The sequence below is a fragment of the Ylistrum balloti genome, unplaced genomic scaffold, assembly GCF_031769215.1.
Source record: "Ylistrum balloti isolate Yb309-2 unplaced genomic scaffold, AGI_CSIRO_Ybal_v1 Utg369672, whole genome shotgun sequence".
NCBI lineage: Eukaryota > Metazoa > Mollusca > Bivalvia > Pectinida > Pectinidae > Ylistrum > Ylistrum balloti.
This window is the reverse complement of record NW_026781917.1, coordinates 2403782-2427034: the sequence shown is the minus strand read 5'-3', so window position 1 is coordinate 2427034 and position 23253 is coordinate 2403782. Positions and strand designations below refer to the sequence as shown.

Here is a 23253-nt window from a genome sequence, read left to right as displayed (position 1 = left end):
TTGCCTTCTTAATTAGAATTTAAACCATATATCATAAACTTTCAAAACACACAATCTTTTATTCATATTGAATGTCATCTTGATATAAAAATCAATTAATTTTGGCAGAGAAGTAATTAACAAAATATGCTAGTAAACAAAACTGATATTTTGCTTTGTTAAAAAATATCTCCCCTTTTGCCAAAGAATTATGACATGTTCAAATGTTGTTTTAAGAAAGATGTCTTACACCATCTTACTTAGACCACCCCAAAATAAACTATCAACTTTCCAACAAAGCATGCATCTTCTAAATAAGGAATGGCCTGTAATTCGTTTAGTAAAATACAAAAAGTTCTCAAGGTTGTAACCCTTGTAGATGATTTACTGTATCATGGTGGGCGTGGTTCAGTAAATAGGTGTGGTCACACAGCCTTGGAGCTTTTCAACTGTCCAGAGTGCCTGAATCTTCAGTCATGGTATTGTCCTTTTGTTCTGTCTCTTTGGTGGCATCCTCATCCTGTGTTGTTTCAGCCTCCACTGGTGCAGGAGGGGCTGGTGAGGGGGGCTTTGGCGGCTCTTCCTCTTCTGTACCAACAAAATTAGAAAATTCATTAGAATTTTTCCAACAGAAATATTGTTAAATAAATACATAAACTACATAAATAAATAAAAGAAATAAATATATACAAAAGAAGCCATTTTTCAAAATAATAAACATACCAACATATACTGTAAACATGCCTAATTTGGTGTAATCAAGAAATCCAGAAATTGCAAATAAAGTGCAAAAAAAAAAAAAAAACTTTATCACTGAAATATGTATGCTTAGAGTAACTAATTTGAAATAAAGGTGAACTTTTTACAAAACAATGATAGAGAATTTGCTGATGTTTTTACTAGTCTGGAATATGTATAAAAAAGCCAACAGAGAATTTCATTTAGTTACTTGTTGGATTAAAAAGCAGTAAGTATTCCTACATTAAAGACATCTTCATCTTATTTTTTTTATTTTTCCCCACGGAAAAAAAGGTTCTCTTAGCTAGGTGGCCTTTGTTCAAATCCAAACTTTCAAATGAAGCCACAGTTCACATATATGAAAATTTAAATCCAGTATATCAAGTAAATATCTTTAATGAAAAACAAAATGCACAACTGTGAACACTATTTCAAATTACACATATAATCTTGTTCACAAAAAAGGAATAAAGGTGAATTACTTGGTTCAGGGAATGGTTTCTCAAAATCATCTGTTCTTGCACTCTTCCACTCAATCATGCGTTCCAGGGCATTTCTGTGTTCAAGGACGACGTGACCATGGAAGCCTGACATCATTCTGTGTGCCATGGCAATACCAAACTGTACACGATTGGTGTTGATGGCCTCCTTGTCAGAGAGCGTTCGGGAAATATTGTAGGCTTTGCTGAAGTAATCTGTTGCCTCCTCATAACGACCCTGAATCAAACAATGATATTGTGTGACATGTTAAAGATTTATGTAGAACTTGTGTCTTTTCTGACATATTAAGGTGTTGGAATGCATAGGTTTTATCTACTTGTTGGTATCCTTCTTACAATAATCCTTAATCCTTTCCTAAATTTCTAACTTGACAAATTCATCAAATTGATTAGCCAAAATGTCACAACATGTTGGGTTTTTTCTTTCTTTCAATCTCAAGTATTGAGAATGCTAAAGTTTAAAAAAAAAAAAAAAAAATGCTAAAATATTCCACAGTTGTAATATATTCTGAAACTGGCATTAATATTACAGAACAGTAATCTCCATCCAATAGTCTTATTAAATATATTTAGTTTTGCATTTATTTTTTCCCTGGCTTGACTCGGTTGTTAAATGTCATTTCCAAAACCCATAAGCTAGGACTTTGGATTGTACTCCAGTTATATGAATATTCCACATCAAGAATAGAGAAATTTTCATTTTGAATGAAAATTTGTTATCAATGCTTTAAAAGAATCTTCTCGGGGAAAGACGGCATACCAACTTGAATACAAGAATATTGATTATGAAAATAATCACACAAAGGAAAAAATATACTTCTATAAAAAAGGTAGTTAAATAATCACCTGTTGAGGGCCTTTATATTCAAACTATAGTAAGCTTAACCACCAATGCATGACTATCATCTGTGAAGATTAAAGTCCAATGGTGGCCTAAATGCTTTCATACTTGGTGAAATGACTCGTAGTTTCTTTTTTTATTAGAATCAATGATTGTCACTTATAAAACTTGTTAGGTGAAATGAAAATCATAACTCACCAAAGAATTCAGGATATTTCCCAGGTTGTGACAAGCCTTACTGAAAGCTATTTCTTCCCCACTCTGTTCTGTAACCTCCACAAACTTTCTTAGGTATTCAATGCTCTCCTCAAGCTTACCTTGACTACAACAGGAATAGCATATTGACAAAACACCTGGATTTAATGGTCAATCATATCTCCTCAAGACAAAATATACAAGTGTCACTCAAGATGGAAATTTTCTGGTTTACCATAAAAAAAAAAAGAAAGTTTAAATGACAAAGCAAAAAAAATTGGGATTTAAAACATTTTTTTTTTGTCATTTGATTAGGGTAAAGATTATGAAAAGCAGTATATTTCTCATTGAAAAAAAAAAACTGATAATAAAAAAAAGAAATAATATCCATGATTTAACCAAAAAGACTTGTGATAGCTCTAGCTATCAAATTGCTTGAAACAGAATTGAGGAAAAGGTTGTGCTGAAATTTAAAATGGGTATGAATTTATCAATCAGAATTGAATAATGCATACCTGGCATAGGCTTTGGAGATAGCATCACAAGCCTTTCCTATACCCTCACTGTCACCTGATTCATTGCATACATCTAAGAAGTTATTCAGGTGCTGCAACCAATCAATGAGCATATAATAATGAATACACTTTATGTACATATATCTTTCTTGTCATTAAATCTTTAATATTGTCATATACATTAGCTTGACATCAGTGTTATCTCAACTAAAATGTTGGTATAAATTAGGAATGTAATACCAATACATTCATTTTTCAAATATTTTCAGGCCTTTAAAACTTAATGAAAACAAAGATTCTGTCGAACTCGAAACTGAATTTTCTACATAGAAAGTGAACATGGATTATTTTCTTTAGCAATGATTTCTATTGATAATGTTTTAGAAAATTTCAAAGCTGTTAGATTTCTGTAAGAAAGGCATATTTTCATTTCAGAAAGAGGAGTTAAACTTACCACAAGTGCAGATTTGCCATCACCACATTTCTCATGTGACAGCCCAAGTGTGTATGATGCTTGTCCTTCAAGGGACTTGTCATTACCTACAGGATTGAAGTAAAGATAATTTTTGTTAGGACTTACACATACAAGGCAAATAGAAAGAGTCTTTTTTCACCAAGTTATTACATGCTAAAATTACTGAAATGGAAGCAAAACTATAAAAACAACTTAGTGTTTCTATATCAGATAGGAAAGCTACCGTTTACAAGAAATTCATTAACAAAAATGAAATCACTAGATAAATAGTTTATTGTTTTGATTGTCAAGTCTGAATTCTGAAAAGGTTCCGCACTAACAAAAAATAGACTACGTAACCAAATGAAGAAGCTTTGGGTAAAAGGCAACTAGCATTTATCATGCAATAAGTGCCCCCATATTTGGTATTAAGCCAACAAAATATAACTTTCAGTAGAAATGACAACAAATGCTATTTCATTGATACAGGATACAATGTATGACTGACCCACCTACTTTAAGATTGAAGCTGCCTACTATGTATTGTAGGAAAGAAAAGCAGATACATCATTATATGACACAAAACAACACTCACATTCCTTGGCCATGTTAAGAGCCTTCGTGAGGAAGTCCAGTGCCTTTTCTAGCTCCTCTTGTCGCTCCAGGATCAAGCCAATGGTAGTGTAGATTCTCCATAGGTTGATACAGGCATCTGTGTGGAAAGTTACATCATCTGCAGTGATCCACTCCTTGTGATCCACAGCTAATTTATAGTAGGCTTCAAAATGATCCACAGCCTCGTAATTGTCACCTGTGACATAAATAGACAAGTCAGAGGTCATTGAGATGATTTTGTCCTGATCTTTGTAGTTATGAAAAAGAAATGACAAGAGTAAAACCTGTTGAAAGTGGCAGATAATTTCGATGAACTGAGTCATCTTATTACACAGGTTATACTAAATGCACATCATATACAGAGGAATCTTAATTGAAGATCTGGTTAGTACAAGTATTCGGAATATACAGGTCAAGTTTGTATAGATATTGATATTGTAAGCCTGTAACTGACCTGCTACAAGACTTGTTCAATGTCTGTTTTATACAGGTTTCTAGGTAATACAGGTTTAGTTTAGATGGAAATGTATTTGTCTAATTTATACAAGTAATCAGAATATACAGGTTCTATTTACATAGAAATGTACCTAGTATATTGTAGAACCTTGTCGGCTGTCTGGTGTATACAGGTATCCTTTTTATACAGGTATCCAGATCATACAAATATTCAGGTGATACAGGTTCAGTTTACACAGAAATGTATATTGTATGACCTTGTCAGGTGTCTGGTATATATAGGTATTCAGTTTGAACAAGTTCATTTTATGTTTGGAGATATCTTTACAGTGCTATATAGTTTCACTATGTCTAGTTAACTAAGGTTCCAGATAGCAAAGGCTTTCTGAGTATGATGGGTGAATACAGTGGAAATTGTATGTCCCATATATATTAATAATATTTTTGTAAACTTTTCTGATGAATATCAAAATATATAATTATTATATGAAATATATTAAATTATTTTAAGTTTTCTTTGTGTTTAACAAAGATGTAATTTTTCTTTTTATTTCAAAGTCATGAATGGGGAATCTGAAACACAAGCATGTTTTATTTACATTTTTGTTTGAAGAAATGACTACTTAAATGCGAGAAAGCTAAATTTCTTTTAATATGTGTATTAATGTTTGTGAAATTTGAAGAAACAGAGACAGGCATTTAGACAAATGATGTGACAGATGTTGAAATCCCGTTACTTTCTATATTAAATCATGGAAAAAATAAAAAAAAAAAAAATAAAGCAATTTACCATTCTCTTCATAGGACACCCCTACATTGTAGTGACCTTGGGCCTGCATCTTTCCATGGTCACCTTTGACCTCCATACTTGTTTGTAAACAAGTTGTGAAGAAGTGATCTGCTAGCCATTTATCATCCCTCATTGACTGAAAATACCGGGCTAACTCGTACCTGTTTCTGTACACTTCAGCAAAGTCACCTGTAATACCAACAAACAAAGTCAGACACATCCTTATATACATGCCCGATAATAGGCAAATCAATTTCAGCAAATACCATTTCAATGTCTTGTAATAAGCCAAGTCTTCCTGACTATGAATCATAGGTAATGTGCTGCACCCCTTGGGTCCTGTAATAAGCCCATCCCTGACTTTGAGTTGGAGGTAATTAACATTTCTGCAACAACATTTTAGCAGTATTAAATGTTCTTTTGTTTACAACAATAAGTTTTTGAGTAAGTTATGTGTAACGTCTTTATGGGGTTTTATTATCTTGCAATAATAAAAAAAAATATGTTTATTATTACCTTTTCTATAAGCTTCCTCTGCTTTAGTTAAATGCACTTTTAACATGTCCAGTTTTGCATGTTGATCTTTTAACAAAGTCATTGTCCACATGAGAGATTCTGGGCCTCTCTCAAGGCGCTCTTCCTCTTGCTGTTTTATTAATGCAAAAAGTTCACTAAATGATTTATGATAACCTTCTTGGAGCATGTCCAAACACAGATTATGCTTGTATGTATTCCTGTAGCTGAAATCAGAGAAACAGAAAAGATTTTAAATAAGCTTGGTGAAATTGAAGGGAAGAAGTTGTTCTCTAAATTCAGTTTCTTTTTTAAGAATGCATCTTACAATCCCTAGAACATATTTATATATTATTTTTTTTGCCTAAATATCACTTAAAGTAAGTTTTAAGCCTCAATATTTTTAATTGAAAATAACCCTACATGTTTTATGAAAGTTAACGTGTGAATAATACATGCAATATAAAAACAGACTTATTTTCTGGACGAAAATACTATACTAAACTAGACTAAATGTGGGCCCACAAATCCATAGCATTGCACTTGCAGCATATGAATCTAAAATCAATCTTTAATTGATAATAAAACAACATCTAACTCTTAAGGAAACCTTGGTTAATGAGTTTAAGAAAATTTTAGCATGGTTGTGCATACAGAACGAAGAAATGGAAAATTAAGGGACAGTATGAAAGAAATAAAGGTGAACCCATCATTAGGAAATGTATTTGATGTTACTTTTTTCAAGTGATTACTTACAAACAACAATATCACTCCAAGTTGTAAAATACCTCCTCATGTAATGGGATAATTATCAACTACACAAACATACCTGGCTGTTTGCCTTTTGGAAAGATCGGGTTGTTGTTGTCGAAGTATATCATGTTTGACAAATATATCTCTGTCTGGGGTCCCAGGAACTTTACGAAGTGGTTTAAGTTTCTTTCCACTAGGTGGTCCTTTGGGAGGGGAGGGCATGAAGTGCTGTACATTCTGCCCTTTCCTGCTCCCTGCAGACCCATTGATCGGCGGCAGAGTGGCCGCCATGGTGGCCCTCACTGAAACAAACATAGTATTGTAAACACAATGTTACTTATTACTTGACCTGATATTTGACACTGACATATGTTTTACGAAGTGATAGTTTAATATTAGTATGTACTAGATCATTGTGATTAAGTGAACACAATAATAGGTTTGAAAAATATTGGTGCACCACCACCAGCGTGTTAGGCTTCCTCTGTCTTATTCCCCAAATGTTACTCGTTTTGTTAGACAGATATCTGGTGTGGTCATCTGTCCATCCAAATGCCTCAAACATCTCATGTAGGTGCCAATGAAAACCTTGACTACATCACCACATCAGTTGGTGCTGCAGGCTCAGTGTATTATTTTCATTAGCCGATGCCTGAATTGAATTCTTCTAGATAATTTTACAATCGTGTCAGCTTAATGGTATCGATATTTATGTTAGTAATGCTATGAAAATGCGACATCAGTTTACAGTCAATAATCTAACAACACTTAAAAGTATTTGCAAACATATTATACAACATTGTCAATGACAGTCCAAAACAATCTGCAAAATTTATGTCAACAGTTCATAACAACGTAATTAAGTACACTGCAGTGTTTACATTTCAAACACGCCTTTAACAATGTACGCCACTGTCTACAACAGTTAGATATGCAGGAGGTATTTCATATCGATACCTCACAATCATGAAATAAAGTTTGAGGAACGAAATAATTTTCATAAAAATAGGCTAGAAACAAACGAGACGAAACATTTTGTTTTGATTTTACAACAGTGAGCGTTATGCATTTGTTATCTACTTTCTTATTTTGTGAATATATATCACGAATAAGCCTCATTTACCTCCTAAACACGAGTTGACGTTATACAGTGCAAGTCAACGGCTGCCATAAGTTTTTCGTTGCTAGGACAACAACAGATGCGCAGTGAATATAAGTATGGCACAAACATGTTTTCATATCCTGAAAATAGTGATATCATCAAATATCGAGCTAAAACGATATATTTGATTAACTGCTAACTTATAACATCGCAATTTTGTTCGAATCTTTATGCGAATATTAATTCCATTCCTCTCCGAGACTACGGGCACCTCACTGTAAACTTCCGGTTGAATAATATTGTTGTTCCCGTTCCATGTGTAGGTACTGACCTGGATCTTCACAGTTTATTCAGGTATATTTGTCTATCACACACAAAGTGGTGGTTAAGGCAAAAGACGTTCATACGTACGTTGGAATTATAATTATAGTCTTAAATGCCAGTATCGTTATCTCTTATACGGTATACATAGTTGCAGTCGGCTACAGGACCGTGAATAAGGACGAGACGAACATTGATACATTACGTTAAATGTCACAAATTTAGCTTTTGTTCTGGTGATGATTATGAAAATTTCAAATTCGTGAATTCTTTTTTAGTGAACCACTTTCCCTGATTATTAGGGCCGAAAACAAATAGGCCTAACAGCGAAAAAAAAACCGGCATACCCCTGCTGTGTTTGTATACCATTTTGCTTCAAATTAAAGTACTTAACAAGTCTTTTCCAAATGATTAGTAGTAAAAAGTAATTTTGGTATTGAACATTTAACTCTCATGATAAATAATGTCTTTCCATTTTTTTATAGGCAAATCAAATATTTAATTCATTTATATTTTATGAGCAACTGAAATATTACCATGCATTATTTATATAGCACTCTACTTTCAGCATGAAATATGAAGACTTTTTTCCTTTGTCAGTTGCATTGAAATATAAATGATTTTCCATTTATTCCTATTTTGTTGTTACAAAAAATGAATGGGATTCACTTTTCATTGGGTTACAAAATGGCTTTGTCAAGGTGGTAAGTACAAGGCCAGCCTAGAAGTGACATGTGTAGACAATGTTGCACACAATATGTATATGTAAAGTAAAAAATTGGAAAACTTATGCTGCTGTGAAAATTACTAACATCATTTGCCGTAAATATCTTTGATATCCATACTCAAGAATGACCTTTGACCTTACAGTGAAAAAACACAATGACATCCTCATCATATTGGGGTGAACTACCCAGTCTCCCTGATACAGATTCAGGAATTGCAGCCATCGAAAGGGAACAGATGACAAAACCTCGCCCAATGGATGTGGAGGGTCCAAGACTACACCAGCCATCTAGTAGACACCATCCTCCAACTAATGAGTACGTATCCTTATACCCCTGTCCTCACTCGTACAATAAGTATGTATCCTTATACTGCTATCCTCACTTGTACAATAAGTATGTATCCTTATACCCCTATCCTCACTCGTACAATAAGTATGTATCCTTATACCCCTGTCCTCACTCGTACAATAAGTATGAATCCTTATACTGCTATCCTCACTCGTACAATAAGTATGAATCCTTATATCCCTGTCCTCACTCATACAATAAGTATGAATCCTTATACCCCTGTCCTCACTCGTACAATAAGTATGTATCCTTGTACACTTGTCCCTCCTCTATAACAAGTATGTATCTATTTACTCCTGTCCCCACACCTACAATAAGTAAGTAGCAAATAAATAATTTTTAGTTATTTTACAACAATTGCGAAGCAAGTTTTTCCAACTTATATTAATCAGTCTTGTTGGCCCAGATGGAAGCGCGAGAAAAGTCTTAGTGTGGGAGAAAACTGGAGTACTCGGGAAAACCCACGTGGTCAGACAGGTGATCCCATACCTTTTGACATCCATTTCGGGAATCAAACCCCAGACGGCTAGGTGAAAGGCAAGTGCGTTACCACTGCACCGCTCGACCACCTTCCATGAACCCCTGTCACCACACCTACAATAATAAGTAACCATGTACCCCTGTCCCCAGAACATCCATTGACAGTGTTATGTTACGATATCTCAGATTTACATCCTTCATGTAGAAACACCTTTTAATGGGTGACATACAGTATGCTTACAAATACAGTTGCTTAAATTGCAGCTATTTTGAACTTGTGTATTTTTTTAAATTAAGTAGTATTTACTGAAGTGAACCCTTTGGCCTGGTTCTATGATACAGCTCAGTTAGATAGAACAATGGCCAACATACACTCAGGTGAAGATCTGAGATGACACTGTTTTGACACTTCCTTTCAGTTTGTGTTTCTCAAGAAGCTAAGGAAAAGCCAAGTCTTTGTTGACATAGTTGTGTCCTAGGGCAATGAGTCTCTCGTATGTTGTTCAATGGGGTAGCCAACATCTACTACAAGGAGAAACTGCCTTAAAATTATCCTGGTGTTTCATGGAGAGACAAATCAAGCAAATTTGCCTGGGTTTTTTTTTTTTTTAGACTTTTGCAGATGTCTTAATTCAGATGTAGAGCTTGTACATGTATGTATATAGGTAAATGTTTGATTGCAAAATTACTTTTCTAAACATCAAATAATAACTTTGAAACTTAGTGAAATCATTGTCATTATATGTTACAGTCCCTTACCGAGTGAAAAATTTGAGATGGATCCTATCGTCATGCACACCATTAGACTTGTCCAACATGCCAAGAAACTCCGACAACTTATCTCCAGTGTCCAACAGCAACAGGAAGCTGTAGTATGTACTTAATCTCATGTTTCTAAGCATGTTTTGTTTCATTCCTTTGGTTTTTCAGTGAGGTAGCCATCAGCTGCTACAAGAAGACCCCACCTCAAAATAACCCTGATTATCCATGAGACGATAAATCCAGCAAACAAACAAAACAAAACAAACGAACCATTCCTTTAATAAATGAACATTAATGTTCGTTTGTTTGAATTCAGAACAAGATTAACTGCAATTACCTTATTAGGCAGTCTTTTTTACTAATGTGCTATCTATACTACATCCAGTTCAATCCAAGGGTTGCAGTGCAATATGGCTGACATTCAAGCGTTTACTTCAAACAAAATGCTTTATAAAATTCATTTATATTTCTTTTTATTGTTTGCAAGTACACATGGAATTATTTATTTTTTCCTAGACATTACTTACACATAGCAAGAATTTTATGCATTAAATACAAATCTTTTTACTTACGATGGTAGTTCAGTTTTTTCCACTATCTGTACTAAAACTCATGAAGATATGGAAATTGAAGTAAATGAATAAGCTTCTTTCTTATTTTGGAATGTGGCTTACTTTAATTCTGACAGTTCAGACACCATGTTATAGACAGTAAGGCAACAGAAATATACAACTTTTTATTTCACCTTAAAATGTCTTATAAATTTACAGTTGGAAAAGTATTGTCAAAAAGAGGCCTCAGGCTAAAGAAGAACAATTGAAAGATTTGAATTACAAATATATGGAATTTTCAAGATGTAGACAAGTATATAAAAAAGGGAAAAAAGAATCTAATGTAATCTTGGTTGTTTTGTTTTCATTTTGTCTGGAGATTAAGATTTTTGGGTCAGTACCTTAACTTTGTTGAACATGTTTTAATTTGTAGAAAAATGGAGAGAGTGAGATAACTTATCCTGTTACACCACCTATCCCAGAATTCACAGGTTCAGGACCAAAACATAAAGTTCAGGGGCCAGTGCCATTTATGCCAAAGGAAATGGAAAGGTTTGTCAAAAATGCATGTAATATAGGACAGTCCTGACTTTGGGACAAAAGTATTTTGAATGTATTAATAAGAAACAAATCATGGTTATGGGAATAAGGGACCAGTAATTCTGAAAGTTAAATCATGTATACATGACTTAAAGTTAGTGAGATCTCCGATACCTCTTGATCTCTTTAATTTGGTCCAGTTTATTTGAATATGTGCTGAATTGTTTTCATATTTGATGATTGAAAGAGAATTTTCTATGATATATAGCTTGATAATTTGCATGATAGTGTATTAACTCATAAAAGCAAAAATTTTTTCATTTAGAAAAAACATCTTTATTGGTATACTCTTGTTGTCAAGTTTTATAGTTCAGAGTTTGTCTTTTCACTTTTAGGTTTATAGAAGCCATTTTTTTTATCTAATGTTGTCTAATTATGAAAAAAAATTGAATCATCTTAACATTTAAGGAGTGGCATATTGTTAACATAAAAATGTTATGATAAGAAATGGACATGTTAAATATCAATTCCACAGTGACTTTGTGAAGGGCATTGGTGAACCACCCCCAGAGATTGATGATCTCGCTTGTAGGAAACTTCTGCGGAGATCAGTATCAGCTGTGTGTGCACATACTGGTTATGACAGTAGGTATCACTATAAAGATTTGGAAAGCTAAACAAATACCTACAATTACTTACATCATTCTTCAGACTTGTCTCAGAACAGTTACCTGTCTTTTACTTCAAGTACCCATACATAGTTTTGTATGCTCTAATTTTAGTCAATTTCCAGATACAAACAGAAAAGTGCAATGATGATTTGGTACACCCTAAATCTTGATGCTTTCAAAATCTCCATAGAAAACAATTCCAGAATTTACGATCAGCACAACCACAACACTAAATACAATATTTTTTTAATCACTGGGTGGAGGCAAAACGTCCTACAATCCATCATATTTAGTAAATTTTCCGGGAACTTCCATGGATACAAAAAGTATACAGAGTCCTCACTAAAAAAGGGTAGAATGTAGGTCAAGATCAAAGTGCCCACTTTTTATCTGAAACATGTCAACAACTTGATGCATAAATAAACTGTGAATTGGGAAGGAGCTGTTCGTGTTGTCATCACCCTTGTCCTACCATAATTTTTTATGTTAGAAAGTCGAAAATAAGATCACCATGAAAATATCAATTATTGCATGTTGTGATATGATCTACAGCTTACAATACAAACATAATTCAATTACACCTTACAATACAAATATAGTTAAATTACACTTTAAAATACAAATGGAGTTAAATAATAGCTAACAATAAAAGTATTGTTAATCTACACCTTACAATACAAAGTTTTGTTAAATTACAATTTTACAATACAATGTTTTGTTAAATTACAATTTTACAATACAATGTTTGTTAAATTACAATTTTACAATACAATGTAATGTTAAATTACAATTTACATTACAAATATAATGAAATTACAGCTTACATTACAAATATAATTAGATGACAGCTTACATTACAAATATAATTAGATGACAGCGTACATTACAAATATAATTAGATGACAGCTTACATTACAAATATAATTAGAGGACAGCTTACATTACAAATATAATTAGATGACAGCTTACATTACATATATAATTAGATGACAGCTTACATTACAAATATAATTAGATGACAGCTTACATTACATATATAATTAGAGGACAGCTTACATTACAAATATAATTAGAGGACAGCTTACATTACAAATATAATTAGATGACAGCTTACATTACAAATATAATTAGATGACAGCTTACATTACAAATATAATTAGATGACAGCTTACATTACAAATATAATTAGATGACAGCTTACATTACAAATATAATTAGATGACAGCTTACATTACAAATATAATTAATTAGCTTACATTACAAATATAATTAGAGGACATTACAAATATAATTAGCGTACATTACAAATATAATTAGAGGACAGCTTACATTACAAATATAATTAGATGACAGCTTACATTACAAATATAATTAGAGGACATACATTACAAATATAATTAGATGACAGCTTACATTACAAATATAATTAGATGACAGCTTACATTACAAATATAATTAGATGACAGCTTACATTACAAATATAATTAGATGACAGCTTACAGCTTACATTACAAATATAATTAGATGACAGCTTACATTACAAATATAATTAGATGACAGCTTACATTACAAATATAATTAGATGACAGCTTACATTACAAATATAATTAGATGACAGCTTACATTACAAATATAATTAGATGACAGCTTACATTACAAATATAATTAGATGACAGCTTACATTACAAATATAATTAGATGACAGTTTACATTACAAATATAATTAGATGACAGCTTACATTACAAATATAATTAGATGACAGCTTACATTACAAATATAATTAGAGGACAGCTTACATTACAAATATAATTAGAGAACAGCTTACATTACAAATATAATTAGATGACAGCTTACATTACAAATATAATTAGATGACAGCTTACATTACAAATATAATTAGAGGACAGCTTACATTACAAATATAATTAGATGACAGCTTACATTACATATATAATTAGATGACAGCTTACATTACAAATATAATTAGATGACAGCTTACATTACATATATAATTAGAGGACAGCTTACATTACAAATATAATTAGATGACAGCTTACATTACAAATATAATTAGATGACAGCTTACATTACAAATATAATTAGATGACAGCTTACATTACAAATATAATTAGATGACAGCTTACATTACAAATATAATTAGATGACAGCTTACATTACAAATATAATTAGATGACAGCGTACATTACAAATATAATTAGATGACAGCTTACATTACAAATATAATTAGAGGACAGCGTACATTACAAATATAATTAGAGGACAGCTTACATTACAAATATAATTAGATGACAGCTTACATTACAAATATAATTAGAGGACAGCTTACATTACAAATATAATTAGATGACAGCTTACATTACAAATATAATTAGATGACAGCTTACATTACAAATATAATTAGATGACAGCTTACATTACAAATATAATTAGAGGACAGCTTACATTACAAATATAATTAGAGGACAGCTTACATTACAAATATAATTAGAGGACAGCGTACATTACAAATATAATTAGAGGACAGCTTACATTACAAATATAATTAGAGGACAGCTTACATTACAAATATAATTAGATGACAGCTTACATTACAAATATAATTAGATGACAGCTTACATTACAAATATAATTAGATGACAGCTTACATTACAAATATAATTAGATGACAGCTTACATTACAAATATAATTAGATGACAGCTTACATTACAAATATAATTAGATGACAGCTTACATTACAAATATAATTAGATGACAGCTTACATTACAAATATAATTAGATGACAGCTTACATTACAAATATAATTAGAGGACAGCTTACATTACAAATATAATTAGATGACAGCTTACATTACAAATATAATTAGAGGACAGCGTACATTACACATATAATTAGATGACAGCTTACATTACAAATATAATTAGATGACAGCTTACATTACAAATATAATTAGAGGACAGCTTACATTACAAATATAATTAGATGACAGCTTACATTACAAATATAATTAGATGACAGCTTACATTACAAATATAATTAGATGACAGCTTACATTACAAATATACATTACAAATATAATTAGATGACAGCTTACATTACAAATATAATTAGATGACAGCTTACATTACAAATATAATTAGATGACAGCTTACATTACAAATATAATTAGATGACAGCTTACATTACAAATATAATTAGATGACAGCTTACATTACAAATATAATTAGATGACAGCTTACATTACAAATATATATAATAGATGACAGCTTACATTACAAATATAATTAGATGACAGCTTACATTACAAATATAATTAGACATTACAAACATTATATATAATTAGATGACAGCTTACATTACAAATATAATTAGATGACAGCTTACATTACAAATATAATTAGATGACAGCTTACATTACAAATATAATTAGATGACAGCTTACATTACAAATATAATTAGATGACAGCTTACATTACAAATATAATTAGATGACAGCTTACATTACAAATATAATTAGATGACAGCTTACATTACAAATATAATTAGATGACAGCTTACATTACAAATATAATTATAATTAGATGACAGCTTACATTACAAATATAATTAGATGACAGCTTACATTACAAATATAATTAGATGACAGCTTACATTACAAATATAATTAGATGACAGCTTACATTACAAATATAATTAGATGACAGCTTACATTACATATATAATTAGATGACAGCTTACATTACAAATATAATTAGATGACAGCTTACATTACAAATATAATTAGATGACAGCTTACATTACATATATAATTAGAGGACAGCTTACATTACAAATATAATTAGAGGACAGCTTACATTACAAATATAATTAGAGGACAGCTTACATTACATATATAATTAGATGACAGCTTACATTACAAATATAGTTATTTATTTCATTCTATTTTGATTAAGGCACAAATGAGTCAATCTTAGAGACACTGACCGACATCACACATGAGTATTTCCAGCAGCTGACCACTCACCTCTGTACTGCCGTAGACAACCGACTCCTACAAGGATATAATAGTTTTCCGGTATGTTACATACATCCATGCTTACAGTATATGTGTTCACTGTTGATCTATAGTCCAGTTCAGACATTATGGGTTATCAAATTCAGCTTCAGTAAAATCTTTCATTCCCACTAAAGATCCGTCACTATAACTGTAAAGGTGAAACCAAAATACTGTACAGAAACAAATGTTTTATATAATGTGATTATACAGTAAACCCTGTCAAATCTGATCACTGTGTTAATTGACATCCTGTGTAATCTGAACCCTAATTTTACATTATTTCAAGACCTGCATATCCTGACTAGTTCTAGTTGGCCAATATGTTGTTGAATATGTCACTTTTCACATTTAAGTAATCACATGAATGGTATCAAATAACAGATACATAGAAAATTGTAGTAAATTAGTATCTTAAGAGGAGGTCCCATTGTACAGTACTTTAATACTAGGTAACACCAGAAGGAAAAAATAATTCTTTTTAAAAAGGAAATAGTCAACTTGTTTATAGATATACATATAAAAACTGATTTAATTGAAATTTATTGATCATATTTGTGATTGGAACTCTTTTGAAAGGAGATACATTAACACATTGATAACATAACTTTCATTTGACTGTTTTAGGATGTTGTTGAAGAGGTGTTCCACCAGATGGGGATTGGTAGTGTGACCACACTCCATAGTTTCTATCAAAGTCATATTATAAACTATCAAAAAAACATGGAACAGACTTGTCAGCAGCTTGTCACAGAGTATGAGAAGATGAAATTACCAACCATGATCAAGATGGAGACTGTGCCAGTCATCAGGTGAATTAAACAGCGGGTTGTTTAGATTATATATATATATATATAGATTAACATGGTCCTTTTCTTTGATAATTCAACATTTTGATAATTTGAAAATTATTGTTGTGATCATCAGATTACACATATCATGTGCCTCGTCTTGTTGTTAAAAGTTTAAAAGTTTGAAGTGTTGTCAATGCAACTGAATACTATAAAGTTTGATTTGGTTTGTAGTGTTGTCAATGCAACTGAATACTATAAAGTTTGATTTGGTTTGTAGTGTTGTCAATGCAACTGAATACTATAAAGTTTGATTTGGTTTGTAGTGTTGTCAATGCAACTGAATACTATAAAGTTTGATTTGGTTTGTAGTGTTGTCAATGCAACTGAATACTATAAAGTTTGATTTGGTTTGAAGTGTTGTCAATGCAACTGAATACTATAAAGTTTGATTTGGTTTGTAGTGTTGTCAATGCAACTGAATACTATAAAGTTTGATTTGGTTTGTAGTGTTGTCAATGCAACTGAATACTATAAAGTTTGATTTGGTTTGTAGTGTTGTCAATGCAACTGAATACTATAAAGTTTGATTTGGTTTGTAGTGTTGTCAATGCAACTGAATACTATAAAGTTTGATTTGGTTTGTAGTGTTGTCAATGCAACTGAATACTATAAAGTTTGATTTGGTTTGAAGTGTTGTCAATGCAACTGAATACTATAAAGTTTGATTTGGTTTGTAGTGTTGTCAATGCAACTGAATACTATAAAGTTTGATTTGGTTTGAAGTGTTGTCAATGCAACTGAATACTATAAAGTTTGATTTGGTTTGTAGTGTTGTCAATGCAGCTGAATACTATAAAGTTTGATTTGGTTTGAAGTGTTGTCAATGCAACTGAATACTATAAAGTTTGATTTGGTTTGTAGTGTTGTCAATGCAACTGAATACTATAAAGTTTGATTTGTAGTGTTGTCAATGCAACTGAATACTATAAAGTTTGATTTGGTTTGTAGTGTTGTCAATGCAACTGAATACTATAAAGTTTGATTTGGTTTGAAGTGTTGTCAATGCAACTGAATACTATAAAGTTTGGTTTGGTTTGTAGTGTTGTCAATGCAACTGAATACTATAAAGTTTGATTTGGTTTGTAGTGTTGTCAATGCAACTGAATACTATAAAGTTTGGTTTGGTTTGTAGTGTTGTCAATGCAACTGAATACTATAAAGTTTGATTTGGTTTGTAGTGTTGTCAATGCAACTGAATACTATAAAGTTTGATTTGGTTTGTAGTGTTGTCAATGCAACTGAATACTATAAAGTTTGATTTGGTTTGTAGTGTTGTCAATGCAACTGAATACTATAAAGTTTGATTTGTAGTGTTGTCAATGGAACTGAATACTATAAAGTTTGATTTGTAGTGTTGTCAATGCAGCTGAATACTATAAAGTTTGATTTGGTTTGTAGTGTTGTCAATGGAACTGAATACTATAAAGTTTGATTTGTAGTGTTGTCAATGCAGCTGAATACTATAAAGTTTGATTTGGTTTGTAGTGTTGTCAATGCAACTGAATACTATAAAGTTTGATTTGTAGCAAATAAATCAACAAAATTATTGATGTTATGATTTTGAATTAATTAACAGAGATTAATTTCATAATTTGTTCCCTTATACCTATACTAATTCATATAAATAAAGAGTTGAATATAACAATAACATTACTTTAAATCTGAATATTCCAAAAAAAAATATGTGTTTTGATATAATGCCCAAACTTCACATATCTTGATTTTTTGTTTTTTTTTTGTTTGATATGTTTGTAAATTTGATATTTAATATTATCTTAAAAATGTAAAATAATTAACTGACAACATGTTTTTCGCAATTTTCACTCTCGAAACTAAAGGATTAAAGAAGAACCATGTTCAGAAATTCAGTTTCCAGTTCTGGATGAGAATGATGAGATCAATGATGCAGAACAGTTACTACAGTTGGAAGGTGAGCACATGTTAAGAATAAATCACCTGTATCACTTGTGTCACAGATTTGAGTAACTTCTAATTAAAAATTAGACTTAATCATATCAACCATATTTCATAATGCATGTACTGTCCTACTAAATCTAGAGAGCCATTCCAGATAGGTTTGAAGAAAAGATGGTGATTTTGCATTTATTAACTGTATCAACCATAATTAATTTTTTAACTCTGGGGGCTGGAAATTTCTGGTACATATATATTTGCATCATAATTATAGATATAGATAGTGAAATTCATTCATCATGGCTTTAAGTTATCAAAATATCTATCTGCTAAACGAAGATGGAAACATACTAATGACAGCATATCATATAAGGTGACATAGCAGAAAGCCAATATCCAGTATTTTGAAATTTTCAGAAGTTCTGTTATAAATATTTAATTGTCTACTTCCATGAGGTTATGTAAGATTTATAATTACTAGCAGTTAAGTTTAGATTAAGATTTCAAAGGTAGATAACTCTGTCATTACAGCTAAATCAGTGCTTAGTAGACAATATGCTTACAACTACGGCATGGTTGTGTTTTGATCAAATGTTTCAAAAATTGGTACAATGGATACATTAGAAGCTGAAAGGTATCTGTAGGATGTATATCTTGCATCATACATTAGTACATTTGCACTAGTGTGAAAAAAATGGCTGTCTATAATCCCCATTGCTTGTCATCACTGCGGAAGCAATCTTCTCGCCACATCACATAGCTGTCTTTAATCCTCATCACTCATCATTGCTGCAGAAACAATCTTCCCACAACATCTCTGGCCAGGATCGCTGCATGGATATAATCCTTTCAGCTTGACAGCTGTGTGTGTACAGAATCACCTCAACTCTACTCTATATTTCTATGAGGAGCAATTATTTTGGCATATGTCATCAGACATTATTCAACACAGCAAATATTGAGCAACAAACTGTTGAAGTTTCTATAGTATAAAGGCTTATCAATTTTGTCTGTTTCTATAGTATAAAGGCTTATCAATTTTGTCTGTTTCTATAGTATAAAGGCTTATCAATTTTGTCTGTTTTAACCAACTCCACAATACAGCTTATATCTTAAGACATTGACCATTTCTTTTCTATTTTCTTTTTTTATTTGGTGTACTAGAATTGTTTCAATTTGACAGGTCTGAGTGGATTTGAGATAACAGTTGAACATGAATCAACAAGTGGCCTGACAACAGAAATGGATTCTAAATGGCAGGGTGTGAAGTCTGAAGCTGCTGAAGGAGGCACAAAGTAGGTATAGATAGGTATTCTGTATAGTTGGTAAAACTAACAGAGGATTAAATTTCATTATATTTACAGCCATGATGATCACATGTAATTAAAAACCAAGCAAAAATATTTTTCAGGTGTGGAAAAAACTGCTTACAGTTTAAGTTAGTGTTCTGCAAAATTCCAATGAACTTCCCAAGCAGGAGCAGCCAAAAATATTATAACCTCGAAATTAAACTTCTGTACCATAGTAAAATGAAAATAATCCAAGTGTTATTTGGTATTTGCAGTCATGCATTGTAATATTATATTGCCAAATGAGTGACAAATGAGACAGTTTTAAAGTGTTCTGGTATATTTCTATGCAGCACGAAGGGAGAGCATATAGTCTCTGCTTTGTCAATCTGTCTGTCATAATTTTGGCAGGAGCATAACACAAAAACTATTAGAGGTATCAACATAAAATTTCATAAGTAGATATATTATAACAAGGAAACAATCACCATTTTTTTTACATAATTTAGGAGTTAATGTCCTTTGTTATTTTTCTCTAAAGGCCCTTGTTTCAGTCATTGCTAGGCTTTTGACATTTTTAATTTTGTTTCAAGTTACATCCCAGTGTTAACATGTCTAATAATTTCCGAATCATTTGAAGATTCTGATATGTCTGTGATTGCATTTTCAGCTCACGTCTCAGTTTCGATGTGTTTGATGAGCCTGGAAGCGTAAAGCCACCACGGACACCTGCCCAGCTGAGTGAGGGTGGGGACAGTATTACTGACCCTGCCTCCATCCCTGGCTCTGACATCATGTCTCCCCCATCCATCACCTCACGACCAAGTAAACCAAAGAAAAGGTTAGGGTCACAGATTTTGCTTGATTTGACAATGTTTTTTAGTTGTTTGTATTTATCCAGTGATAAGCTCATGCCTTGCAATAAGTCAACCCATGTTTTAATGCTGTCTAGAAGCATTGGCATTAAAGACTATTTCACTGTCCTTTGAGAAGCCCACACCCTTGAATATGTGTCAGGGTGTATATCTTGACCCCCTGGGCTTGTGAATGGATACATACACTATGATTCAGTCTTACTATCATGATGTTGTCTTGTCCCAATTTAAGGTTTAGTTTGAAATAACGTTTTAATTTTTAACTGGTGAATAATCAGTAACATTTGAAAGTTAAAACATAACAATTGTTACAAATTTGAAGTGGTTTAACTGTAGAATATATCTCAGACATATCAATGTGTTATTATTGATAGGTGAAAAGAAAAAAATGGAACCAAAGTTGTATGATATAATCATGTTAAAATGAGGAGTTTTTGATAGGAAGTAGAATTTTTATTTTGAAATATTAAGGTACATGAACATGTCTCAATCCTAAATAATTTTGTTTTGGTTGTAACTACAGGAAAAAGTGAAGAACTTGTGAAGTCAGAGACGAAACATCAGCCATGGATCCAAGCCATTGTGATACCGCAGTGTCCATGTTCTATGGGACTACCGGCATACACTCTGTCATTGAGCAGTACACAGTCAGTGCACATGATGATGCTAGTGTTGTGTGATACTGGTTGTGAAGGTGATAGAATTCAGGTCAATATAATTATACTGTTTTGTATAGCAGTATACATTCAGTGTACCTTATGCTACAAGTGGATTATGTCCGGGTTGACAACAAAGCTGTTTTGTGTAGAAGTATACATTCAGTGTACCTTATGCTGCAAGTGGATTATGTCTGGGTTGACAACAAAGCTGTTTTGTGTAGAAGTACACATTCATTGTACCTTATGCTACAAGTGGATTGTATCCAGGTTGACACAATGCTGTTCATTCAGTGTACATAATGCTACCTGTTGATTAAGTTCCAGTTGATGAGAAAGCTGTTTTACATAGCAGTACACACATTCAGGTTACTTTTATATGCTACAAGTGAAGTACACAGTTTTTAACAGAAGTGTCTAGATTAACAAATGTGTTGTTTTTCTTTGTTTTTGTTTTACTGCAGTATACAGTTAATGTGTATCTTATGGAATGTGATGAAGAAAAGTGCTGCAATGAAATGTCAGTAAGACAGACGTTAATATGCTTATTGCTGGTACAATCAGAACACTGTAAATTTACTACACAATAGCAGTATACTCTCAGTGATACAGCAGGATTTAACTGAAGTGCATTGTACTTGTAGGGGCGTATGTGTACTTCATGATCAGTTCAAGCGATTTGCACACACAGAAGTAAATTATTTTGCTAAATTGATCTGTATAGCAACACCTAAAGACATAATGCTGTAACTTCAAGCAAGTTTCACACACACAAACATAAACTGTTGAAGAAATATTATGTCAGTACCTTTGAAATAATATTTAGTGCAGGATGACAAGAAAGTACTGGGCATGACATGATTGGTGGGATAATAATAAGAGATCTTGGATAACAGGACATTGATAATTACTGTAAACATACATATTTTGTGGAATCAAATTTTATCACAACACTATTTTTTAAAAAATAAGCACAATGGTGAATTGTGGCATGCATAATAATGGTTATAACTAATGACAGAAATTGGAAATAGTGCAGTCATTTTTTTTAGCTTTTTCAGCTTGAATAAGATTACTGCTGAAATGTTACCGTTTATATCGACATTCATGGATGGGATAACAACAAGCATTAGGAAGACTCACAGAGATGGAAAACCTGTAACCAACCAAACAGCAATACATAGAAGTATATCTGACTTTGGCATATTCACACAGGTGCTGTGTTTTCCTTGCAGGTTTTAACCTGAACATTATAGAATGTATAAAAACTTGTTATTCAAATTTAAAAAGAAAAAAATCGAAGTATTTTCAAATATGATATTGAAAAACTACTTTAAAAGATCCAGCATTAAAGAAATTTGATACTTTGAATCAAATAAAAGTCACAAGTTTTATAAATTCTTATGGAACATTTTATATCATGTTATTGGAGTGCAGCTAATAGAACATCTCAAGTATAATGTTGATACGGTGTACCATACCAATAGTTTTAATCTGAAGAGAAAGGGAGATAAATCTGACTGTCATGTGATAAACATGAAGAGGAAGCTTTGTTGGAAAAAACTAATAAAAGATGGAAAAATCATTGTATGTTTCTGTGTGTAATTTCTGTAACAAAAACCAACATATATTGCAAGAAATTGAAATTGATAGCCACTTGTTCTTAATTCAATCTTCTCTCTTCATAATATTAATCCAGTATTTAGATAGATTTGTGTACAAGTGTAGAATAAAGATG

At 31.9% G+C, this 23253-nt stretch overlaps 2 protein-coding genes across 2 annotated transcripts; one reads left to right on the top strand and one right to left on the bottom strand.

The window, feature by feature from the left end:
* Positions 1-211: 211 nt before the first annotated feature.
* Positions 212-6664, bottom strand: LOC132563072 (tetratricopeptide repeat protein 29-like). The gene is made up of 9 exons (XM_060227834.1): positions 6426-6664; positions 5600-5823; positions 5084-5272; positions 3818-4033; positions 3223-3308; positions 2769-2860; positions 2257-2380; positions 1200-1434; positions 212-567 (listed from the first exon to the last, which is right to left on the bottom strand). The coding sequence occupies exons 1-9, from the start codon at positions 6662-6664 to the stop codon at positions 425-427; spliced, it is 1548 nt and encodes a 515-aa protein (XP_060083817.1). The 3' UTR covers positions 212-424.
* A 1086-nt stretch (positions 6665-7750) lies between these two features.
* LOC132562887 (STAGA complex 65 subunit gamma-like) lies at positions 7751-22531 on the top strand. Its single transcript, XM_060227667.1, has 11 exons — positions 7751-7805; positions 8643-8815; positions 10080-10200; positions 11075-11193; positions 11717-11826; positions 15827-15948; positions 16555-16739; positions 18620-18711; positions 19879-19990; positions 20655-20825; positions 21383-22531. The coding sequence occupies exons 2-11, from the start codon at positions 8655-8657 to the stop codon at positions 21390-21392; spliced, it is 1203 nt and encodes a 400-aa protein (XP_060083650.1). The 5' UTR covers positions 7751-7805; positions 8643-8654; the 3' UTR covers positions 21393-22531.
* Positions 22532-23253: the final 722 nt, after the last annotated feature.

What these genes read in the sequence shown, in the direction of transcription:
- LOC132562887 (XM_060227667.1), top strand. Translation starts at nt 8,655, where the DNA reads ATGACATCCTCATCATATTGGGGTGAACTACCCAGTCTCCCTGATACA. An exon ending in ACAGTTACTACAGTTGGAAG is followed by an intron (nt 18,712 to 19,878) that starts GTGAGCACATGT and finishes TCAATTTGACAG; the next exon opens with GTCTGAGTGGATTTGAGATA. An exon ending in GCTGCTGAAGGAGGCACAAA is followed by an intron (nt 19,991 to 20,654) that starts GTAGGTATAGAT and finishes TTGCATTTTCAG; the next exon opens with CTCACGTCTCAGTTTCGATG.
- LOC132563072 (XM_060227834.1), bottom strand. Translation starts at nt 6,664, where the DNA reads ATGTTTGTTTCAGTGAGGGCCACCATGGCGGCCACTCTGCCGCCGATC. An exon ending in ATGGCAAATCTGCACTTGTG is followed by an intron (nt 2,861 to 3,222) that starts GTAAGTTTAACT and finishes GATTGGTTGCAG; the next exon opens with CACCTGAATAACTTCTTAGA. An exon ending in GAAACCATTCCCTGAACCAA is followed by an intron (nt 568 to 1,199) that starts GTAATTCACCTT and finishes TTGTTGGTACAG; the next exon opens with AAGAGGAAGAGCCGCCAAAG.